This window comes from Berghia stephanieae, chromosome 3 (assembly GCF_034508935.2).
Source record: "Berghia stephanieae isolate SIO BIC M18660-M18661 chromosome 3, UCSD_Bste_1.3, whole genome shotgun sequence".
Classification (NCBI taxonomy): domain Eukaryota; kingdom Metazoa; phylum Mollusca; class Gastropoda; order Nudibranchia; family Aeolidiidae; genus Berghia; species Berghia stephanieae.
In genome coordinates, this window is record NC_088362.1 from 38,065,726 (window position 1) to 38,085,725 (window position 20,000).

General features: G+C 37.0%; 1 protein-coding gene across 1 annotated transcript in view; it reads left to right on the forward strand.

Moving 5' to 3' along the window:
• The window catches only part of LOC144967688 (large ribosomal subunit protein uL23m-like), a 117,330-nt gene that overhangs the window by 48,073 nt on the left and 49,257 nt on the right, over positions 1 to 20,000 (forward strand). The window contains exon 3 of the mRNA XM_078905225.1: positions 19,629 to 19,711. Coding sequence (XP_078761351.1) covers positions 19,629 to 19,711 — 83 coding nt within the window. The remainder of the gene's footprint in view (positions 1 to 19,628; positions 19,712 to 20,000) is intronic.

The window sequence follows — 20,000 nt, forward strand, 5'->3', positions numbered from 1 at the left end:
TACATATATCATTATACCCGTTGTCTGTGTGTGTATTCTCTATGGTACTACTCTCTCATATTACATAACGTCATTACTATATGTCTTGTTGCGAGGAGGAGTTGATTGATGCTTCTGTGTGTGTGTGTGTGTGTGTGTGTGTGTGTATGTGTGTGTGTGTGTGTGTGTTTGTGTGGCGGGGGGAGGGGGAGGTAATCAGGGAATATGAATAGAATGCGGTTAACGCCATTTTCCTGCCATTTTAAGTGACCTGCCGTCTCATAATACGATTTGTGTGCGGCCATGTGGTCTAGTAGTATGATACTCGCCTTAGGATCGGAAGGTCCTGGGTTCGAGTCCCGCTCTAAGCGGCTCATAGTTGATTCCTGGGGGGGGGGGAGCTCTTTTCTCATATTCTCTCACCGTACTCAGGGTGTAAAATGAGTACCTGGTCATTAACAGCGTTTTCTCCGTCGAAAAAAACCCTTTACATCGCCGTGTCGTGTCTCATCCTACACACTAAGTGTTGTTGTTGGCTGGATTTGGACATCTTGTAAAGCGCTTTGAGCACATTTTGTGGATATACAAGTTTTAGAAATTATGCCCTTCCGCCACGACATCATAAGATATCGTCACCTAGGCATTCCACAAAGGAATATGGATAATTCATCAAACAAGATGTCTGATGTCAACAGGAATCTCCCATGTTGTCCAAGTGAGCAAATTCGGGGTTGGTAAATAATCTTGCCCAAGGAAAATAACGAAAGTGCCTGAAGCGGAGCTCGAACCCGGGATTTTCCCGGTCATAGTGCAATGCCTTAACCACTCGGCCACTTCGGCCTCCATTCCTGGATTTTGCGCTATATAAAAGCTCAAGTTTTTTTGTTTGTTTGTTTTTTTGTTTTTTGTTTTTTTTGTTTTTTGTTTTTTTTTGTTTTTTGTTTTTTGAAGGGCGGGTGGTGGTGATGGGGAGGGGGGTAGTTTCTGAAAGTGACAAAAACTAAATTCCTTTATGCCTTGCCCGTTAATTTTACTTTAAAATCACTTTGTGAAATATGGGCCACCTCGTCATAGTACCGTTTTGTGTCGATAAAACACAGATGAGTGGACATTGATGTCAAGGAGAAAAAATAAAAAAAACAAACAAACAAAAAGTGATTTTTTTAAAAAAGCCGACCAATCTTTCATCACCCAGACTATTTAATTTCAAAACAACTTTTATGTCCTAGTCTCACATTTCTTTTCTACTCTGAAAAAAAAAAACAACACAATTTTAAAATATTGGCCAGAAAATTCGTCCTTCAAATATCGATTCATTAAAATGGCCCTTATATATTTTGTGAAAAACACTCATTCGAGGAAATCTCATGTTTGAGATTTTTAACTCACTCAACCCTAACACCGACAAGATCCGTAGTTTACCTGGGTTACTTTTACTCCATGCCTATTTATTACATTTGTACGAGACAAATTATAGGCGTAGTATCGAAGCTAATATTTTTAGTTTTTACATGTTTGTGGTAGTTAAATAAAACTATCTACAAAGTACATGCTCATTTTTAATAATTTATTTTTCAATTTTGAAAAGTAGCAAAAATCTCTAGGATTGAGTGAGTTAAAACAAAATTGAAAGTTATTTGAATCGATCGTTATTTGAAGAACGGGTATACTGACCAGGATTTTTTTTTATGTGTTTGTCAGAGTCTGGTAGAAAATTTAACCCAGTTCTTCTATCAAATTCCGTTACGTGTCAGTACTTTCCATCATGTGACGTACAGTATAGTAATAAACCAGACTTCGTGTCCATCCACAAGACATGTTTAAATACAGATTGAATACCTGTTCTCTCTTTCTCAAAACATCAACATCATCTTTTTCCCGTCTTCACCTCCATCTGTGTCTTATCGACACAAAACTGTACTATGACGAGGTGGGCCCATTTTTCAAAAAGTGATTTTATAGTAAAATTAATGGGCAAGACATAAAGGAATTTAGTTTTTGTCACTTCAAGAAACTATCCGCCGCTAATGTGCTAAAGGCGCTTTTCAATAAGTTCACTTCATCAATACCGGTAATCTTTTTTCGTCATGTATAGCGAATCCTTTATTCACCTCATGAAAACGACACACTGAGCATACTGAAAACTGAGCATTGTTTACCTGACATGAATTGCCTTTAATTTGGACAATAAAGATTATTATTATTATTATTATTATTATTATTATTATTATTATTATTATTATTATTATTATTATTATTATTATTATTATTATTATTATTATTATTATTATTATTATTATTATTTTTATTATTATTATTATTATTATTTTTATTATTATTATTATTATTATTATTATTATTATTATTATTATTATTATTATTATTATTATTATTCTGACAATTGTGATGTAACCTATTATTAAGAAGGGTGAAATGTTCGTGAAGGAGGAGGGGGTTGAAAGTAAGGGGGAGAGGGGGGGGGGTGGATAGTGAGTCGAGAATAGATTTACAACTGTGCTCTGTCATCGAGGTGATAGAGTAAGTAAACAAATCCATTCATAATAAAATGTCTATTTTGCCAATAAATATTTGATAACGGTTTTCTATATTTGGCTTGAGTAAGCAAACATTACCTCGCTATTCGGTTTGAGGAGAAAGAAAATATTATGTGTTGACTTGACCGATATTGGTTTGGGGGGGGGGGGGGGGGGGGGGGGGTTATTATCTGTACGGAAGTGTGATAATAATATGTTCGTGTATGCAATGAGTCGGCTGTTACTGTTTGACCTGTAAGTTATACATTATGATTGTTAAATCGTAAATGTGAGTGTGTCTATGTCTATATTGTATTGTTATAAATGGGTAACCAAATGACAAATTGCCACTTTTTTTTAGGACAATAAAGATTTATTATTATTATTATTATTATTATTATTATTATATTATTATTATTATTATTATTATTATTATTATTATTATTATTATTGTTATTATTATTATTATTATTATTATTATTATTAAATAGCATTGTTGTTTATGATATAAGATTGTTATGATATGAAAAGGACGGGTATTTGCCGCTTTGTCACCCAGGGGTGTTTGTGTGGCTGGTTGGACTGGGGATGGTGACTCAACGATTGGTATCATTTTAGGAATTTTGTTTTGATCAGGGAAAAAATAAATACCAACTGTTAACTCATCTTTATCAAGACCTTTGTGATAATGATGATGATTGTTATTGGTATTATTTATTGTTATTGTTATTATTAGTAGTAGTATCGTGATTATTAATATTATTATCATCATCATCATCATCATCATCATCATCATCATCATCATCATCATCATCATCATCATCATCATCATCATCATCATCATCTTTATCCTGTTCTATTGTCTTCTTCTTCTTCTTCTTCTTCTTCTTCTTCTTCTTCTTCTTCTTCTTCTTCTTCTTCTTCTTCTTCTTCTTCTTCTTCTTCTTCTTCTTCTTCTTCTTCTTCTTCTTCTTCTTCTTCTTCTTCTTGTACTTTGTCGTCGTCGTCGTCGTCATCATCATGATCATCCTCATCATCCATCATTATCATCATCATCATCATCATCATCATCATCATCATCATCATCATCATCATCATCATCATCATCATCATAAGAAATACGAACTCATGATGATAACGACACACCAACGATAACGATAATGACAACCGATAATGGAGACGAGAGTTATACTTGAATTGACAGCGAATATGAGAAAACTGATGTCTGTAATATAAGAACGAGACGTTGAAATGATAATGATGATGATGATCATGATGATGATGATGATGATAAAAATAATGATAATAATAATGATGATGATAAAAATAATGATAATGATGATGATGCCTATAATATGGAAAAATTTAGTGAATTTAAACGGTGTTCGTGATGTGTAAATTGATGGATTTTCTTTGTAGACGCCGGGGGCTGAATTAATGGTCAGACACGGTGATCGATGGAACGTTTTGATGAGAAGGTGGACATGTTTCCTCCGTTATTATTCTGACATCAAATTATGTTATTATGATCTCGTTTTGACCTGTTAACTGCCGTCCTCTTGAAAGACAGGGATTGTTACAAAGAAGAAGAAGAAGATAATTATTATTTTTATCATTATCATCATCATCATCATCATCATCATCATCATCATCATCATCATTATTATTATTATTATTATTATTATTATTATTATTATTATTATTATTATTATTATTATTATCATTATCATTATTATTACTATTATATTATATAATGTTAAAATAATAAGAGATACGAACTCCGGGCGTTTTGCAATACAAGAATTAATATTTATTCCACGCGATAACGAAGTGAAACAAACCCAAGCTTGATGTCCGTGTTTGTTTCGTCTATTTGTTTGTTTTAGTTTTGTTTTTTATTCAGTTTGTTTCTTCTTCTCTCTATTTTTTTTTATTGGCTAAAGTGGATTTTGAAAATGTTTTTTTCTCCGTGAACTGTAGCATCGCGTGTAATTATAGAGGCAGGCAAAACAACCAATAATAATAACAATAATGACACACCCGTGTCACACAAACGCACACACACACACACACATGGGTGCTATAATTTTTGTTCTTACCATGTAATTTCTTGAAGCAAATTAGCACAGATTGTATCTGGGTTGTGTTAAAACGGTCGGCAGTGACCAATGACCAGCAATGCCCAATGGACGTCATCGGCTATTGAACCCTGGCTGGCGCTGACACGATCCACACACCTGCAGGTCTATGAGAATTGGACGGACATGGAACTCTGTCATTCTGGCACTACGATAGCCGTTGGTCATTGTGTGGAGTCACGGAATTTAGACCATGACTTTGCAAAACACCTTTTTATCGTTTTAGCTAAAAATCTGTTATATATGCTATGGTGAATGACATAATCAGTGGGATGGTGTAAAGGTTTTAACTGAGATATTGCTAAGTTTAGTTAGAATGTCAATTTTTATCAAAAATGAGTTCTTGTCATAAATGATTAAACAACCCTTTTTGTACATCTTCGGGAAAATATCAAAGCTTAATTTCACTTCTACATGTTTTTTACAGCTAGACAAGTTGAAAAATTTGAGAAAAGTTGATGGATACCTTTCCCATACATCTGACCATAACTTCAAATAAAGATTAAACTTTCAGAAAATGCAAACCAAAAAAAAAAAAAAAATGCAAATCCAACATTTTCACTTTCCGACTGATTATGTCATGCGCTGACACATATTAATATATTATATATATTATAACCGACGTGAACATATAATACAGGTCTGTCATCCGAACACATTAATGGGCCTAGTTTAACATTGTTGTATTGTTTTGTTGTTTTTTTTAGATGTCCATTACAACAATGAGCCCACGAGGAATTGGGTTATCAGACATACAAAAAAGTGCACGTCGATTATAAGGCTAAGGTGGTTTGGTTGTTTTGTGGTGTGACTCTTGCATCTGGATCTGTGGGTTTCTGGTTCTTGTGCATCTGTTATAATTTTTTTTTTAATCCCTTTATTCATCCCCAAGGGGAAATTTGTCTTTAAGGTCTATTCCAAGGGAAGACTGGAATAACCCAGGCGTCAGCCGCAGTGCAGCGCTGCCAAGTGAGCTAGGGCGAGGTGACTTGCTCAAGGCCACCCAACGAGGCGGGTAGTTGAACTCGGTACCTTTTGGATACGAATCAAAGGCCGTACCACTGAGCCACACTGACGGGGGGCAAAGTTGAATCATTGGAAAAGCCTCTTATTCACATTGTCTCACCGCACTCAGATGTAAAATGAGTAGTTGGAAGTTGTCTCTGTGTCGAAAAAGAAAGATAACGTAATATGGTCAGACAGACTCTCCTGTAAAGCGCTTTGAGCGCGTTTAGTGTATATTGCTCGATATCTATCAAAGCTCAAGTTTAGTGTTTTCAATTGTTGATTTAAGATGTTCTTCCCTTATATATATATATATATATATATATATATATATATATATATATATATATATATATATATATATATATAAGATATATATATATATAATATATGTATATATATATATATATATGTATATAATATATATATATATATATATATATATTATATATATATAATATATATATATATAATATATATGTATATATATATATATATATATATATGTATATATGTATATATATATATATATATATATATATATATATATTCTTTTTTAGACAGCTTGTAAGTGATTAGTTCTCATTAGATTATATCAATCAAACTATATACGTTAAAGGTTAATTACAGATAATATTCTGTGTTGTGTATAATTTGGCTGTCGGATGGTGTGAGTATTTTACATAAACGCATATCACCGAGAAGGGAAAACGCCTGCTTTTCTTTCTCCAATGAGAAGAAAGAGAAAAATGCGTTTTCTTTTGTTATTTAGGTCAGACTGGGCCTGTCGTAATCCCTTGTAACGATTCGGTCATTCGTCGTATCGCCGCCAATAATTCGTGTGGTCATGCCAATTGGCTATCGATGGTTCCGGTCCATTTGTCAAGTGTCCAGGTCAAACGAGGACGGTCATTCATTGTGTTGGTCACTATGCTCGGGCTGTGTTGCTTATTATAGAAATGATAAATACATTTATTGTATTGTTATGGATAAAGGAGAGATTAATGTGGTGAAGACAGAAAATAAAGATATGGGAAAAGTGTGTATGAAACAGTGGCAGGCAATGCGGCTATGTGGTCTTGTGTTATAACACTCGCTCTCGGATCGTAAGGTCCTGGGTTCGAGCCGCGCTTGGCGCATAGTTGAGTCTTTGGAAAAGGCTCTTTACTCACATTCTTTTACCGTACTCAGGTGTAAAATGAGTACCTGGCCTTTGAGCACGTTTAGTGGATGTTGCGCTATATAGATTCCACGTTTTTGGGGCGTTTTTGTTTTGTTTTGTATTAAGAAAGAAGGAAGACTGACACAGTTTCATATACACTTTTTCAGTTCCCTAATTTCTTTATTTGATATGTATAAAGAAATTTGAAAAAATAATTCCCTTTACTCATCCCATAGGGGAAATTTGCCTCTAGGGTCTATTTCAAGAGAAGACTGGAATAACCCAGGCGTCAGCCGCAGTGCAGCGCCGCAAATTTTGCTAGGGCGCGGTGACTCCCTCAAGGCCACACGGCGCAGCGGCGGGTGATCGAACTCGATACTTTTCGGGTACGGAGCAAAGACCGTACCGCTGAGCCACGCTGTCCCATGACTGGAAATTGGACTGGAATAAAACTTGTCAGGATATGAATTGCCTGTTGATGCAGGAACAAGATCCTGGTCTTTGTACGCCTGAAGGATGATGTCTCGCGCCCAGAAGCGTCACAATAATAAGTCTGAGGTGCTTAATTTATCTGTCGATAGTGTGCTATGTGGTCGAGTGGTATGACACTCGCTTTCGGATCCGAAGGTCCTGAGTTCGACCCTCGCTTGGCGCATAGTTGAGTCCTTGGAAATGGCTCTTTACTCGCATTCTCTCACCGTACTCAGGTGTAAAATGAGTACCTGGTCTTGAACAGTGTTGTCTTTGTAGGAAAAATATTGCAATATCGCCCAACAGGCGTCATGTCCCGTTCTAAATGTTTCGTGTTGCTGTTGGTCAGGGACCCCTTGTAAAGCGCTTTGAGCACGTTTAGCGGATATTGCGCTATATAAAGGCTCAAGTTTTTACAGCCTAACCCCCCCAACCCCTCACAAATAACTTGTTTACCACTCACACACACACACACACACACACAGATAGAGAGAGAGAGAGAGAGAGAGAGAGAGAGAGAGAGAGAGATAGAGAGAGACCTTGTCAATAATACCGGTGCTAAATTAAAATGTCATTTACTTTGGTGTGACTGGCAGGTTATATTCAATCTGGCCACATTCATTCCGTGAGAACATTCCAGATTGATTGGACTGCGGCGATTGAGATCTTGAATTCATTCCGTACCCATTATTCAACCCGTTATAAACATTACATGTCATCCGTACTCATTCCCACTGGGGTCAAGTGAGGTATTACTTTGTGTGTGTGTGTGTGTGTGTGTCTGTGTGTCTGTGCGCGCGCGTGATGTTTGGGCCTTAACCCCGAAGACGCAATGTACGGGGCTAGAGGTTTCACCCATCCAGCCATGACCACCCTAAAAATACATTGACTTTGTTAAGATTAACAGACACCGCTCCCATCAGGAGTGACCTTTATGATTTGTGAGGAATTATGGGATAGCCGCCAAATTTTGTCTAAAATCGTCCAATTGACAGCAGCAGCAGCAGCAGCCGGGTGTGTTTTTTTTTTTCTGTTTTTTTTTTTTTTTTCCCTTTTTTTCAATGGTGGTGGCGGGGGATGGTAATGCCGAGTCTCATTGTTGTGTATGTGTTTGTGCTCGCGCGCGCTTATGTATGCGTGTTTATTATGTCTTTACAAGTTTGTGTTAACTCGAATTACAGGTTTGGTCGTGTCCGGATAGAGCGATGGATGATGACATGAGACACCAGACATTAAATCTTATTTCATCTGCTATTTAACCTGATTACATGACCTCTTTTTTTATGACACGATTCTTCTATTTAACACACAAAAACAAAAGACGGAACAAAAACTATCTTCTTTTCTAGCTTACTCTGGAAAAACATATATTTAAAAATTTGGCCAGAAAACTCGTCCTTCAATTATCGATCGATTTAAATGACTCTCGTGCTGGCAAAAACTCTCAAATCCGGGACTTCGCCTAAGTATATATCGCTCTCTCTATATCTATATATCTATCTATCTACCTCTCTCTCTCTCTCTCTCTCTATCTCTATCTCTATCTCTCTCTCTCTCTCTCTATATATATATATATATATATATATATATATATATATATATATATATCACTATCTCTATCTGCCTGTCTATTTGTGCGGTTATGCGATCAAGTGGTATGGCACTCGCTTTCGAATCGGAAAATCCTGAGTTCGAGCCTCGATCGGCGCATAGTTTAGTCCTTGGAAAAGGCTCTTTACTCACATTCTCTCACCGTACTCAGGTGTAAAATGTCCGGTAACAAAGATGTCTGGCCGAAAAAATTTGCCAAAAAGTGTCACGTCACGTCCTATATGTTAAGTGTTGCTGTTGGCCAGGGACCCCCTGTAAAGCGCTTTGAGCACATTGCTCTATGTAAAAGCTTAAGTTGTTGGTGTCCCGTTGGCCACTATCATAAATTTCTTAGTTAAGATTTAAGTGTACAATCTAGATGATTTATAAAAAGCTTTGACATGCCCAGTTGTAATCTTCAACAATAATTGAATGTGATAAGATAATAATAAACATTCGAATAATATGTGATTGTTTTTTAAACACATTCACAGACACATACACGCACACACACACACATACACACACACACACACACACACACACATACACACACAGGTTTACGTGGCCACTATTCACGCAACGAAGAATGTAGATTAGAAATTGAATATCGCCATCATTATCATCATTATCAAACATATAGATCAAAAGGGGGTGGGGAGGGTAGTTGGGGGGGGGGGGGGAAGGGACTGGAAAGGCGGTTACAGCGTGATTAATTATCATAAAAATACACAAATAATTTGATCAAAGTCAACCGCAGAAACTAAGTCAGTCACGCAATAGATAGTCAATATGCACCCCCTCCCCCCCCCCAACCACCACCACCAACACCTTCTCTTTGTTGTCCATAGCAACGGATCATTCACCAGGTGGCTGGCCTCACGTCGCGCCATCTTGATTTGCTGTCAGAGATCATTTCCTGTACTTCCGTTAGTTCTTCGATCGCTTCATTCCCCCCCCCCCCCCCCCCCCCCCCCCCCCCGTATCTCCTCTATCCCCCCGAGGTGTAAAACATTCCTATGAACAAGACTAATTAATTGTCATGGTTTCCGTTACGAGGAAATTCCATCCCTTTGTTGTGATTTCCAGCCCCCCCCCCCCCCCCCCCCCCATGTACACGTACACCTCATCCAAACTCGTGATCTCTTCTTCCAATCAACACCGAGAAAAAAAAATAGAACAAAACTTGAGCTCATGAGCAATATCCCGAAACGTGCTCGTAACGTTTACAAGAGGTCCCTGACCAACTACTACTACTACTACTACTATTACTACTACTACTACTACTAATACTAATACTAATACTACTACTACAACTACTACCACTACTACTACTACTACTACTACTACTACTACTACTACTACTACTACTACTACTACTACTACTACTACTACTAGAGAAGTGAGTAGAAAAGTGCCAGAAGACAATAGAGAATAAAACATTTTCGCGGCGGTGATGGGGCTTGAACCTGCGACCTTATTGGTACGACAACTCCGCCTGGCCGGTGAGAGCTATCCACGAACACAAAAATATTCGTTTCAAACTCAGGTCATTCCTAGAGCTCTCTCTCTCTCTCTCTCTCTCTCTCTCTCTCTCTCTCTCTCTCTCTCTCTCTCTCTCTCTCTCTCTCTCTCTCACCGACTACTGGAGACCGCGGGTCCAACACACAACCATCGCGAAGTTACCTGGCGAGCAGTTAAGCTTAATAGCCAATGTTCTCAACACAAACATATAACATAGAAACAATTGAGACATCGAGTATGCTCCGGTATATGGGGTGAATTTTTAATTCAGAAAAGTGAGTGGAGCAGGCACTTATGTTGGTAACAAGAAGAGATGAAGTGAGTAGAAAAATGCCAGAAGACAATAGAGAATAAAAAATTTTCGCGGCGGTGATGGGGCTTGTACGACAACTCCGCCTGGCCGGCGAGAGCGTGACTCTATCGTATGGGCTATCCACGAACACAAAAATATTCGTTTCAAACAGGTCATTCCTAGAGCTCTCTCTCTCTCTCTCTCTCTCTCTCTCTCTCTCTCTCTCTCTCTCTCTCTCCTCTCTCTCTCTCTCTCTCTCTCTCTCTCTCTCTCACCGACTACTGGAGACCGCGGGTCCAACACACAACCATCGCGAATTTACCTGGCCAGCAGTTAAGCTTAATAGCCAATATTCTCAACACAAATATATAACTTAGAAACAATTGAGACATCGAGTATGCTCCGGTATATGGGGTGAATTTTTAATTCAGAAAAGTGAGTGTAGCAGGTACTTATGTTGGTAACAACAAGAGATGAAGTGGGTAGAAAAGTGCCAGAAGACAATAGAGAATAAAAAATTTCGCGGCGGTGATGGGGTTTGAACCTGCGACCTTATTGGTACGACAACTCGCCTGGCCGGTGAGAGCGTGACTCTACCGTATGAGCTATCCACGAACACAAAAATATTCGTTTCAAACTCAGGTCATTCCTTGAGCTCTCTCCGGCCGGTGAGAGCGTGACTCTACTACTAAAACTACTACTACTACTACTACTACTACTACTACTACTACTACTACTACTACTACTACTACTACTACTACTACTACTACTACTACTACTACTACTACTACTACTACTACTAGAGAGATTGCGTAAACGGGGACGATTAGAGACTAGACGACGATTGGTATTGTTCGGAAGCTTTAACTCTGCCCACTTTTTTTTTTAAATGAGCTTTTATATAGCGCAATATCCACTACATGTGCTCAAAGTGCTTTACATGGGGTTCCTGACCAACAGCAACACGTAACATGTAGAACGGGACATGAAGCCTGTCAGGCGATGTTACAATGTTTATCCGGACAGAGACAACGCTGTTAACGGCCAGGTACTTATTTTACACCTGAGTACGGTGAGAGAATGTGAGTAAAGAGCCTTTTCCAAGGACTCAATTATGCGCCGAGCAAGGCTCGAACTCAGGGCCTTCCGATCCGACAGCGAGTGTCATACCACTAGACCACATAGCCGCACTTGTCATTATAACATCCGAAATGCTATTGTCGTCTACATCTACACCAGAATAGAAAGAGAGGGAGGAGCCTACCATGATATAACACTTTACGGAGCCCTAATTTCATCATAAAAGTTCTGTCCACTGACAGGTGGGTGGGTATCGCTTTCCAGAATTTATGTGCTTAGCCTATATGAGATCCTGAGATTTTTGACCAATCAACGATTGCTCTTTCGATAGCTCGCTTGTCAACATGTGTCAGCTCAGCCCTTGATTTATGTATATGCATCACAGGCGGTATATGTTGTGTAACTTCAAAGACCACGGTTGACCGAAAGCGAGAATGGTTATGTAATACCAAAAGCCCTACTGTGGCGTGGAGAACGAGGTCGTGTATGAATTTACTTTGATCATAATAAATAAAATAAATAAATTCCTTTAATTCATCCTTAAGGGGAAATTTTTCTTTAGGATCTATTCCAGGGGAAGACTGGAATAACCCAGGAGTCAGCCGCAGTATAGCGTCGCCGCAAAGTGAGCTTAGGCTAGGTGACTTGCTCAAAACCACACAGCGCGGCGGGTAGTCGAACTCGGTACCTTTCGGGTACGAAGCAAAGACCATACCGCTGAGCCACGCTGCCCCAAACTTCCTTGCCTCCACCCCCCCCCCCCCCCCAAGCCCCTTCCCCCTCCCACATTTTTCCTCCCATCATTAAAAAAAAAAAAAAAAAAAAAATATATATATATATATATATATATATATATATATATATATATATATATATATATATATATAATATATATATATATATATATATATATATATATATATATATATAAATTAAGACAAAAAAAAATTAAGTTTAAAAACAAAAACAAAACAAAATAAACCAAAATTCCTAACCCCATCATCACAATGCACCCAATAACCCCCATGACTATTGCTTCCGCTCCCCCACCGAGTTTTCCCAGCGTAAAACAAAACATAATTTTATCCCCCCCCCCCCCCCCCCCCCCCCCCCCCCCTTTCACTACCACCACCACCTGCAAATTATATGACTATTTGTCATCCTTCCAGGGAATTTTAACTATTTATATCCTTAATTTCATCTGCGTTAAGTTCACTACGCACATGGAACAAATTATGTTGCTTTGTTTGATACCGGCAATACTGCATGTTTGAATGGTTTTAAGTTTGAGTGAAAGTTGTCACTTAACTGTTAGGCGCTTTGAGCTTGTTGAGATACGGGGTACGGCGCTATAGTATTATTATTATTATTATTATTATTATTATTATTATTATTATTATTATTATTATTATTATTATTATTATTATTATTATTATTATTATTATTATTATTTATTATTATTATTATTATTATTTTTATTATTATCATTATTATAAATTGACGTCACTCAGCTCTTTGTTATTGTTTTTGAAACAACCATTTTAATGAACCCATATCACAGAATTCTACCAATCAGACTATTAACGTTATGGTTACACATAGTTTTGTGTGTTGGTACGTTTATATGGCTGGCGGATGTTGTGAGTATTTTACCTAAGCACATAGCATCAACGCTGCCTCCTCGAAACGGTGTCATATCGGGGTAATTGTAGGGCTATGCCGTAGTCCTATGGTTGTTACACTCGACTTCGGATCAAACGGTCCAGGGTTCGAGTCGTGATCTGAGCATAGTTGAGTCTTTGGAAAATGGCTCTTTATTCCCATTCTCTCACCGCACTCAGGTGTAAAATGAGTACTTGGCCCGTAACAACGTTGTCTTTTGTCGGAAAAAAAAAATGGAATATCGCCTAACAGCGGCCCCATGTAAAGCGCTTTGAGAACATTTAGTGGATATTGCTTTATGACATGAGTGCTCATGTAATACTGAAACTATAATTTATAGTCAGGTATTAAAAATGGGGGCGGGGGTGTGGGGGGGGGGTCCATCTCGGTCTATATGCGTGTGTAGCGAGTGCTCTACCAACTGAGCTATCGAGACCACCCAAGTTTCATATTTGTGACAATAAATATAGTTTTACAAGGGTAGAATGAAAAGTCTTGTCTTTTCAAAACTGTCGTTTATCATATTAAATTTCAGCGTAGTGTGACTGTTCCCATCCATACAGAGCCGCCAAAGATGCACCAGTTATCCTATATTGTTGCATCGCGTCAAAGAGTAGCCTTTATTGGCTTCAACAGTCATGACGTCACTTCCCTCGTAATGACGCATAGTAACTTAGTAACTGGTTCTCAACTATCGGAACAATGGTGGACGCCCTTATAAAACATTTCTCCGACGAGCATAAAAGTGTATCCAGAGGAGAAAAACATTATGAATATGATCATGTTTTGACTTTTATACATTCTGATCACATGACATATCATGAAAAGTTCTAGCCAGCATGAAGAATAAAAAGTACCAATTTTCTTTGTTTAGAACCACGCCGTTGCTGGGCGACGTGACATCAGACTATTAAATCCAATTAACGTGGTTAATTTCGCCACCATTGAGTCACCTCCGCCTGCACCTTGCCATCATTGCCAAAATTTTCCCCTTTGGGGGGCCTCTTAAGTATTAAGAAAAGGAAAAAGTCACTTGGAGCTAAATCAGAACTGTACGGGAGGTGGTCTACTCGTACGACTTCTTTCCATGTGACCATGCGCGTTTGTGAGCATTTTCTGTATCCAACAGGCACATGTCTCTTTGTAACCCAGGATTTCTCGAACGATATGTCCAACTCTTCCCGATGAAATGCCAAGCCTTTGTGAAATGTCAGGTTGTTTTATCCAGCGATTCGCTCGATTAATTTCGTCAATTTCGTTGGTTAATTTGCTGCGGTTGATGCGCTTTGTGGACGAGAACTGCCAGCCATTGATGTTGGTGGAGACAGCATCAGTTCCAGTAAAGAATAAAATACTGTTCGAAAACACAAGAGTCACCATAAACACGGTTCATCCGCTTATGAATGTTTACCGGTGCACACCTGACCTCTCTGCAGTAAAGAACTCAACCACAACACGCTATTTATGGAATAATTTTTGGTGTGATTTCTTCGACCGACATGTTGGAGTAGGGGTTCTTTCAAATAAGATAAATTGAAATCAAGAAATAGCAGCTAAACACATTTTATGACCTAATAATAGAAGGACACACATTTTGATGTCTAGTTTATTCTGGTAAGTTGAATACAATTGGATTCAGTAGTCTGATGTCACGCTGCCCGACAATGGCGGCCATCTTGGTTCTAAACAAAGAAAATCATTACTTTTTATTCTTAATGCTGGCTAGAACTTTTCATATGTCTTGTGATCAGAATGTGTAAAAGTCAAAACATGATCAAATTTATGGGGTTTTTTCCTCTGGAAACGCTTTTATGCTCGCCGGAGAAATATTTCATAGGGCGTCCGCCATTGTTCCGATAGTTTAGAGCCAGTGTTACTAAGTTACCATGCGTCATAAGGAAGGAAGTGACGTTACGACTGTTGAATCCTATTGGAGATGTTCAATAGATAGTTCGAAGGTGACGTCACCCAGGTCTTTGTTATTGTTTTTTGCCACTGAACTGTATTAACCCGACTATAAATTATGTTAATGGATACACACAGTTTTGTGTGTTGGTCCGTTATACTTCCGGATGGCAATGTTATGATCTTCTTAGCCAAGCGCATACTATAGACGTCAAGACTTTTCAGACAAGGCCAGTAGCTTCAACACAATACTAATATTTGATTGGTTGGTCTCATTTTGTGCGGCTTTGTGGTCTTGTGGTCAGACACTCGAATTATCGATAGGTCGAAGGATCAAATCCCGCAAAGTTGAATCCTTGGAAAATGATCTATATTCCCGTGTTCACACCTTACTCAGGTGTGAAATGATACCACCCCCCGCCCCCGCTCTATCGATCATAAACCAATAATTCCAGTTGACCTTGGATGTTTGTAAACTTCTTTGATTACACTTGTTAGATATTGCTGCTTCCTACAAAAATAGAATTGATGAAGTTGACGTCACTCTGTTCTTTGTTCACGTTTTCAGAACGCCTGTCAGGTGATTCGTTTTCACATAGCCTAATTCTCTCAATCAGTGGGAAGTTGACGTCACTCGAGTCTTTGTTATTGCTTTTTGTCGTCCATGTTAATGAGCAATTTTCACTAAACTGTATTAACCAGACTATAAAAATTCAAGGTTACACATAGTTTTGTGTGTTGGTCCGTTATACTTCCGGATGACAATATTGTGAGCTTCTCAGCCAAGCACATACTATCATACGGTCACACATACGTTTGAGTTTGGGTGTGATTGATCCGGCGGCAGAAAATTGTGAGTATTTTACTTCAACACATACCATTCAATAAAATATCACAATTTTTCCCCCTCATATTTCGGTTCCTGCGACGTGTACATATATGCAGGTCTGACATCCGAACCCACGTATGGGCCTAGTTTAACATTGTAATGGACAATATTTTGCGTCATTTTTTGGAGATTTCCATTACAACAATGAGCCCATAAAGAATTGGGGTATCAGACCTGCAATTAAGTGCACGTAGGGTTTGTGCATTCCATCAATACTTGTTGACCAAAAACATATGAGCTGTCATTTGAAAAACACGATGTTTTCTACGCTTGTTCCAAACATTCCAATCTGGTTATCTCCCTTGTGGTGAAAAAAAAAGTGTGTAGAGCTAAATAGTAAACACATTGAAAAAAAAAATAAGGTTAAGAATGATATCACACATGTGTAAATTGTTGACACGGCGTTCTGCTTTGCGTGTAGTTTGTGCTATTTTTAGAACATAGCGCCTATTTTTAGCTGACAAAAGCGTCGATACGATAACAATGAAGTGGACTTTTGTTGTTGTTGATCAAATCAAATGCATGCGGTATGTGTCACCATGGCATTGTGTGGGTACAATGTGTTTATGTGTGTGTGTGTGTGTGTGTGTGTGTGTCGGTATTGATGCTATGCATTTAGGTAAAATACTTACAACATCCGCTAGCTCTTTGTTATTGTCTTTTAAACAAACATTTTAATGAATACTTATCACTTAATACTCGAAACAATATTGTAGAAGTGGATCGTAATTAATCTTGAAATAGTATATATATATATATATATATATATATATATATATATATATATATATATATATATATATATATATATATATTGAATCGTGTTTGATACAAATATTTTACGAAAGGCCTCGAAATGTAGCAATGGAGCGAATTATTATTTTAATATTTACCACAATGTTTGAGACAGTCTACATTAATGTTTCAGGCCTAATTAGCCATCGTCAGGACTGAGTAGGTTTGTTGACTGTTGTTGTTTGTTGAAGTGGTTCCGGTTTGTATTTGATTAACAAGAACTTCCGGCGATGTGGACACGTATTGTACATCTCATTTTTCGTGTTGAGTGTGGCTTCATGAGGGTGTTTGATTATAGTATATTTCTCTTCCAGGCATAAGCTACATTGTTTTGATGTTGGTGTGTATCCTGTTGCTTTAGATAAAATTTTCCATGAAATGTTGTGTTCTAGTTTGTTGTCTTTTAATTTCCAAATATGTTCGCTGAGTTTTGTGGATGTTTTTTTGTTAGTGTTTCTAAATGTTGAGGTGTGGAGGTTGTATCTTGGTTTGAAATTATTTTCCGTTAGTCCTACATATTTTTCTTGCTTGTTTGTTTTAGTTTCAAAATAAATTCAAAACAAATATCAAAATAATATATATATATATATATATATATTAATGAGGGCAGATTGGTAAACAACGTTGTCTGTGTAATTTGGTATATCTTCGGTTGATTTTTCTGTGTGGCCCAATAATATATTTAATAATATATTCCCTCAACTAACCCCAAGAAAAAATTAAACCTAGTACCTTTAATTAACCCCAATAGGAAAAACAAACACCCTAGCACTTTAATAATACTTATGACTAACCCTAATAGGAAAAAAAAAAATCCGATCTCGAGCTTACCCTAATAGAAAAAATCATGACAAATTGAATAAATAAACGCCTGACAAAAGATCAAAGGTGAAAATACAAATTTAAAGAATACTGGGGATGTTGGAGCTTTCGGAATGTCTCCCCTTTACTTAACTTATGGAAAAACAAACTTCCTAGCACCTTTAATAAGACTTATGACTAACCTCTCGAGCTAACCCTAATAGAAAGGAAAAAAACAACTCTCGGACTGCTTTGCACTACCTTTCAATATTTAACAAATCAAAATGGCAGCTGAAAATCAAAACAATGGTCAAATTAAGAAATTTAAACTTTCACAAATCTATCAAGGTTTGTTCTAGAGTTTTTAAAATACTTCTAGATATAATGACAAATTGAATAAATAAATGCCTGACAAAATATCAACGGTGAAAATACAAATTTAAAGAATACTGGGGATGTAGGAGCTTTCGGAATGTCTCCCCTTTGCTTAACTTATGGAAAAACAAACATCCTAGCACCTTTACTAAGACTTATGACTAACCTTAATAGAAAAAGAAATATCCTCGATCTCGAGCTAACCCTAATAGTAAAAAAAGAATCAAAATGGCGACTGAAATACCTTCATGTGATCAAGTGAATAATATCACTATGAATGCCACGATTTGCTGAAAAATGCCAACACCCACACAACACAACGGAAGTAATAATAATACTTGATGTCATAAATAGATGATGCAAATTGACAACTTTTTACAGTGTCAAAATTAGTTGATTTTGGGAGTCAAGTGTCGTCATTGGGACATATTTTATGATATCTGTTTGACTCAATGAACTTTCAAACTGACTTTAAATTATAAAAGGAAATCAAGTTATCTGTTTATCTATCTCTAAAAAATACATTTCTAATTTTCAAATCTTTCAGTAGTTGTGCGCCGTATCAATTTTTTTATTGACTCAAATAAGCACAATATTCTCCACAATGCTATATTTTTTAAAGAAAGGATATATATATATATATATATATATATATATATATATATATATATATATATATATATATATATATATATATATACATATATATATATATCTATATATATATATATTATATATATATATATATATATATATAGAGAGAGAGAGAGAGAGAGAGAGAGAGAGAGAGAGAGAGAGAGAGAGAGAGAGTATGTGTGTCTTTGTAAGGATATGTTTTGTCATGCATCAACCCAGTTGCCAATCATGCAATCAGTGACCAACTACCGCATTCCCGTGTTATATGACGTAGTTCAAGCTTATCGACCCATACTCACCCCTTTGTTATCACACTGGGTTGGTGGTGTGTCATCCAGCGGAGTTCATTCATTGCGGGCATAAATATTCATCACCATCATCGTCACCATCATCATCATCATAATTATCATCATCAACATCACCATAACCATCATCATCATCATCATCATCGTCATTATTATTATTATTATTATTATTATTATTATTATTATTATTATTATTATTATTATATTATTATTATTATTATTATTATTATTATTATTATTATTATTATTGTTATTATTATTATTATTTATTTTTATTATTATTACTAGTATTATTATTATAATTATTATTATTATTATTATTATTATTATATTATTATTATTATTATTATTATTATTATTATCATTATCATCATCATGATGATGTTGATGATGATAACACCACCACCACCACCCACCCACCCACCCTACCATGCCCATCAGACACACACCTTCATTGTTTCCTTATTCTTCCCGTTCCCTTTCAGAATGAGTCGAGTTGACATCAAAAACTATTTAGAGAAAATCTACAAAGTTCCCGTCATCCATGTGAGGACCAATATGGTCAGAGGTAAGAATTCTAGATACATATGAATTGAAATTGGCCACTATTCCACCCCTCTCCCTAAATAATAACGCGTAATGATATCAAGTTTACGCTCGTTGATTCCTAGGGAAAGGCTCTTTATTCACATTCTGTCACCTTACTCCGGTGTAAAATGAATACCTGGCCGTTAACAGCGTTGTGTCTGTCCGAAAAGAAAATATAATATCGCCTAAAATGCGTCATGTCCCGTCCTTCATGTTAAATGTTGCTGTTGGCCAGTGTCCCCTTGAAAAGCGTTTTGAGCACGTTTCGT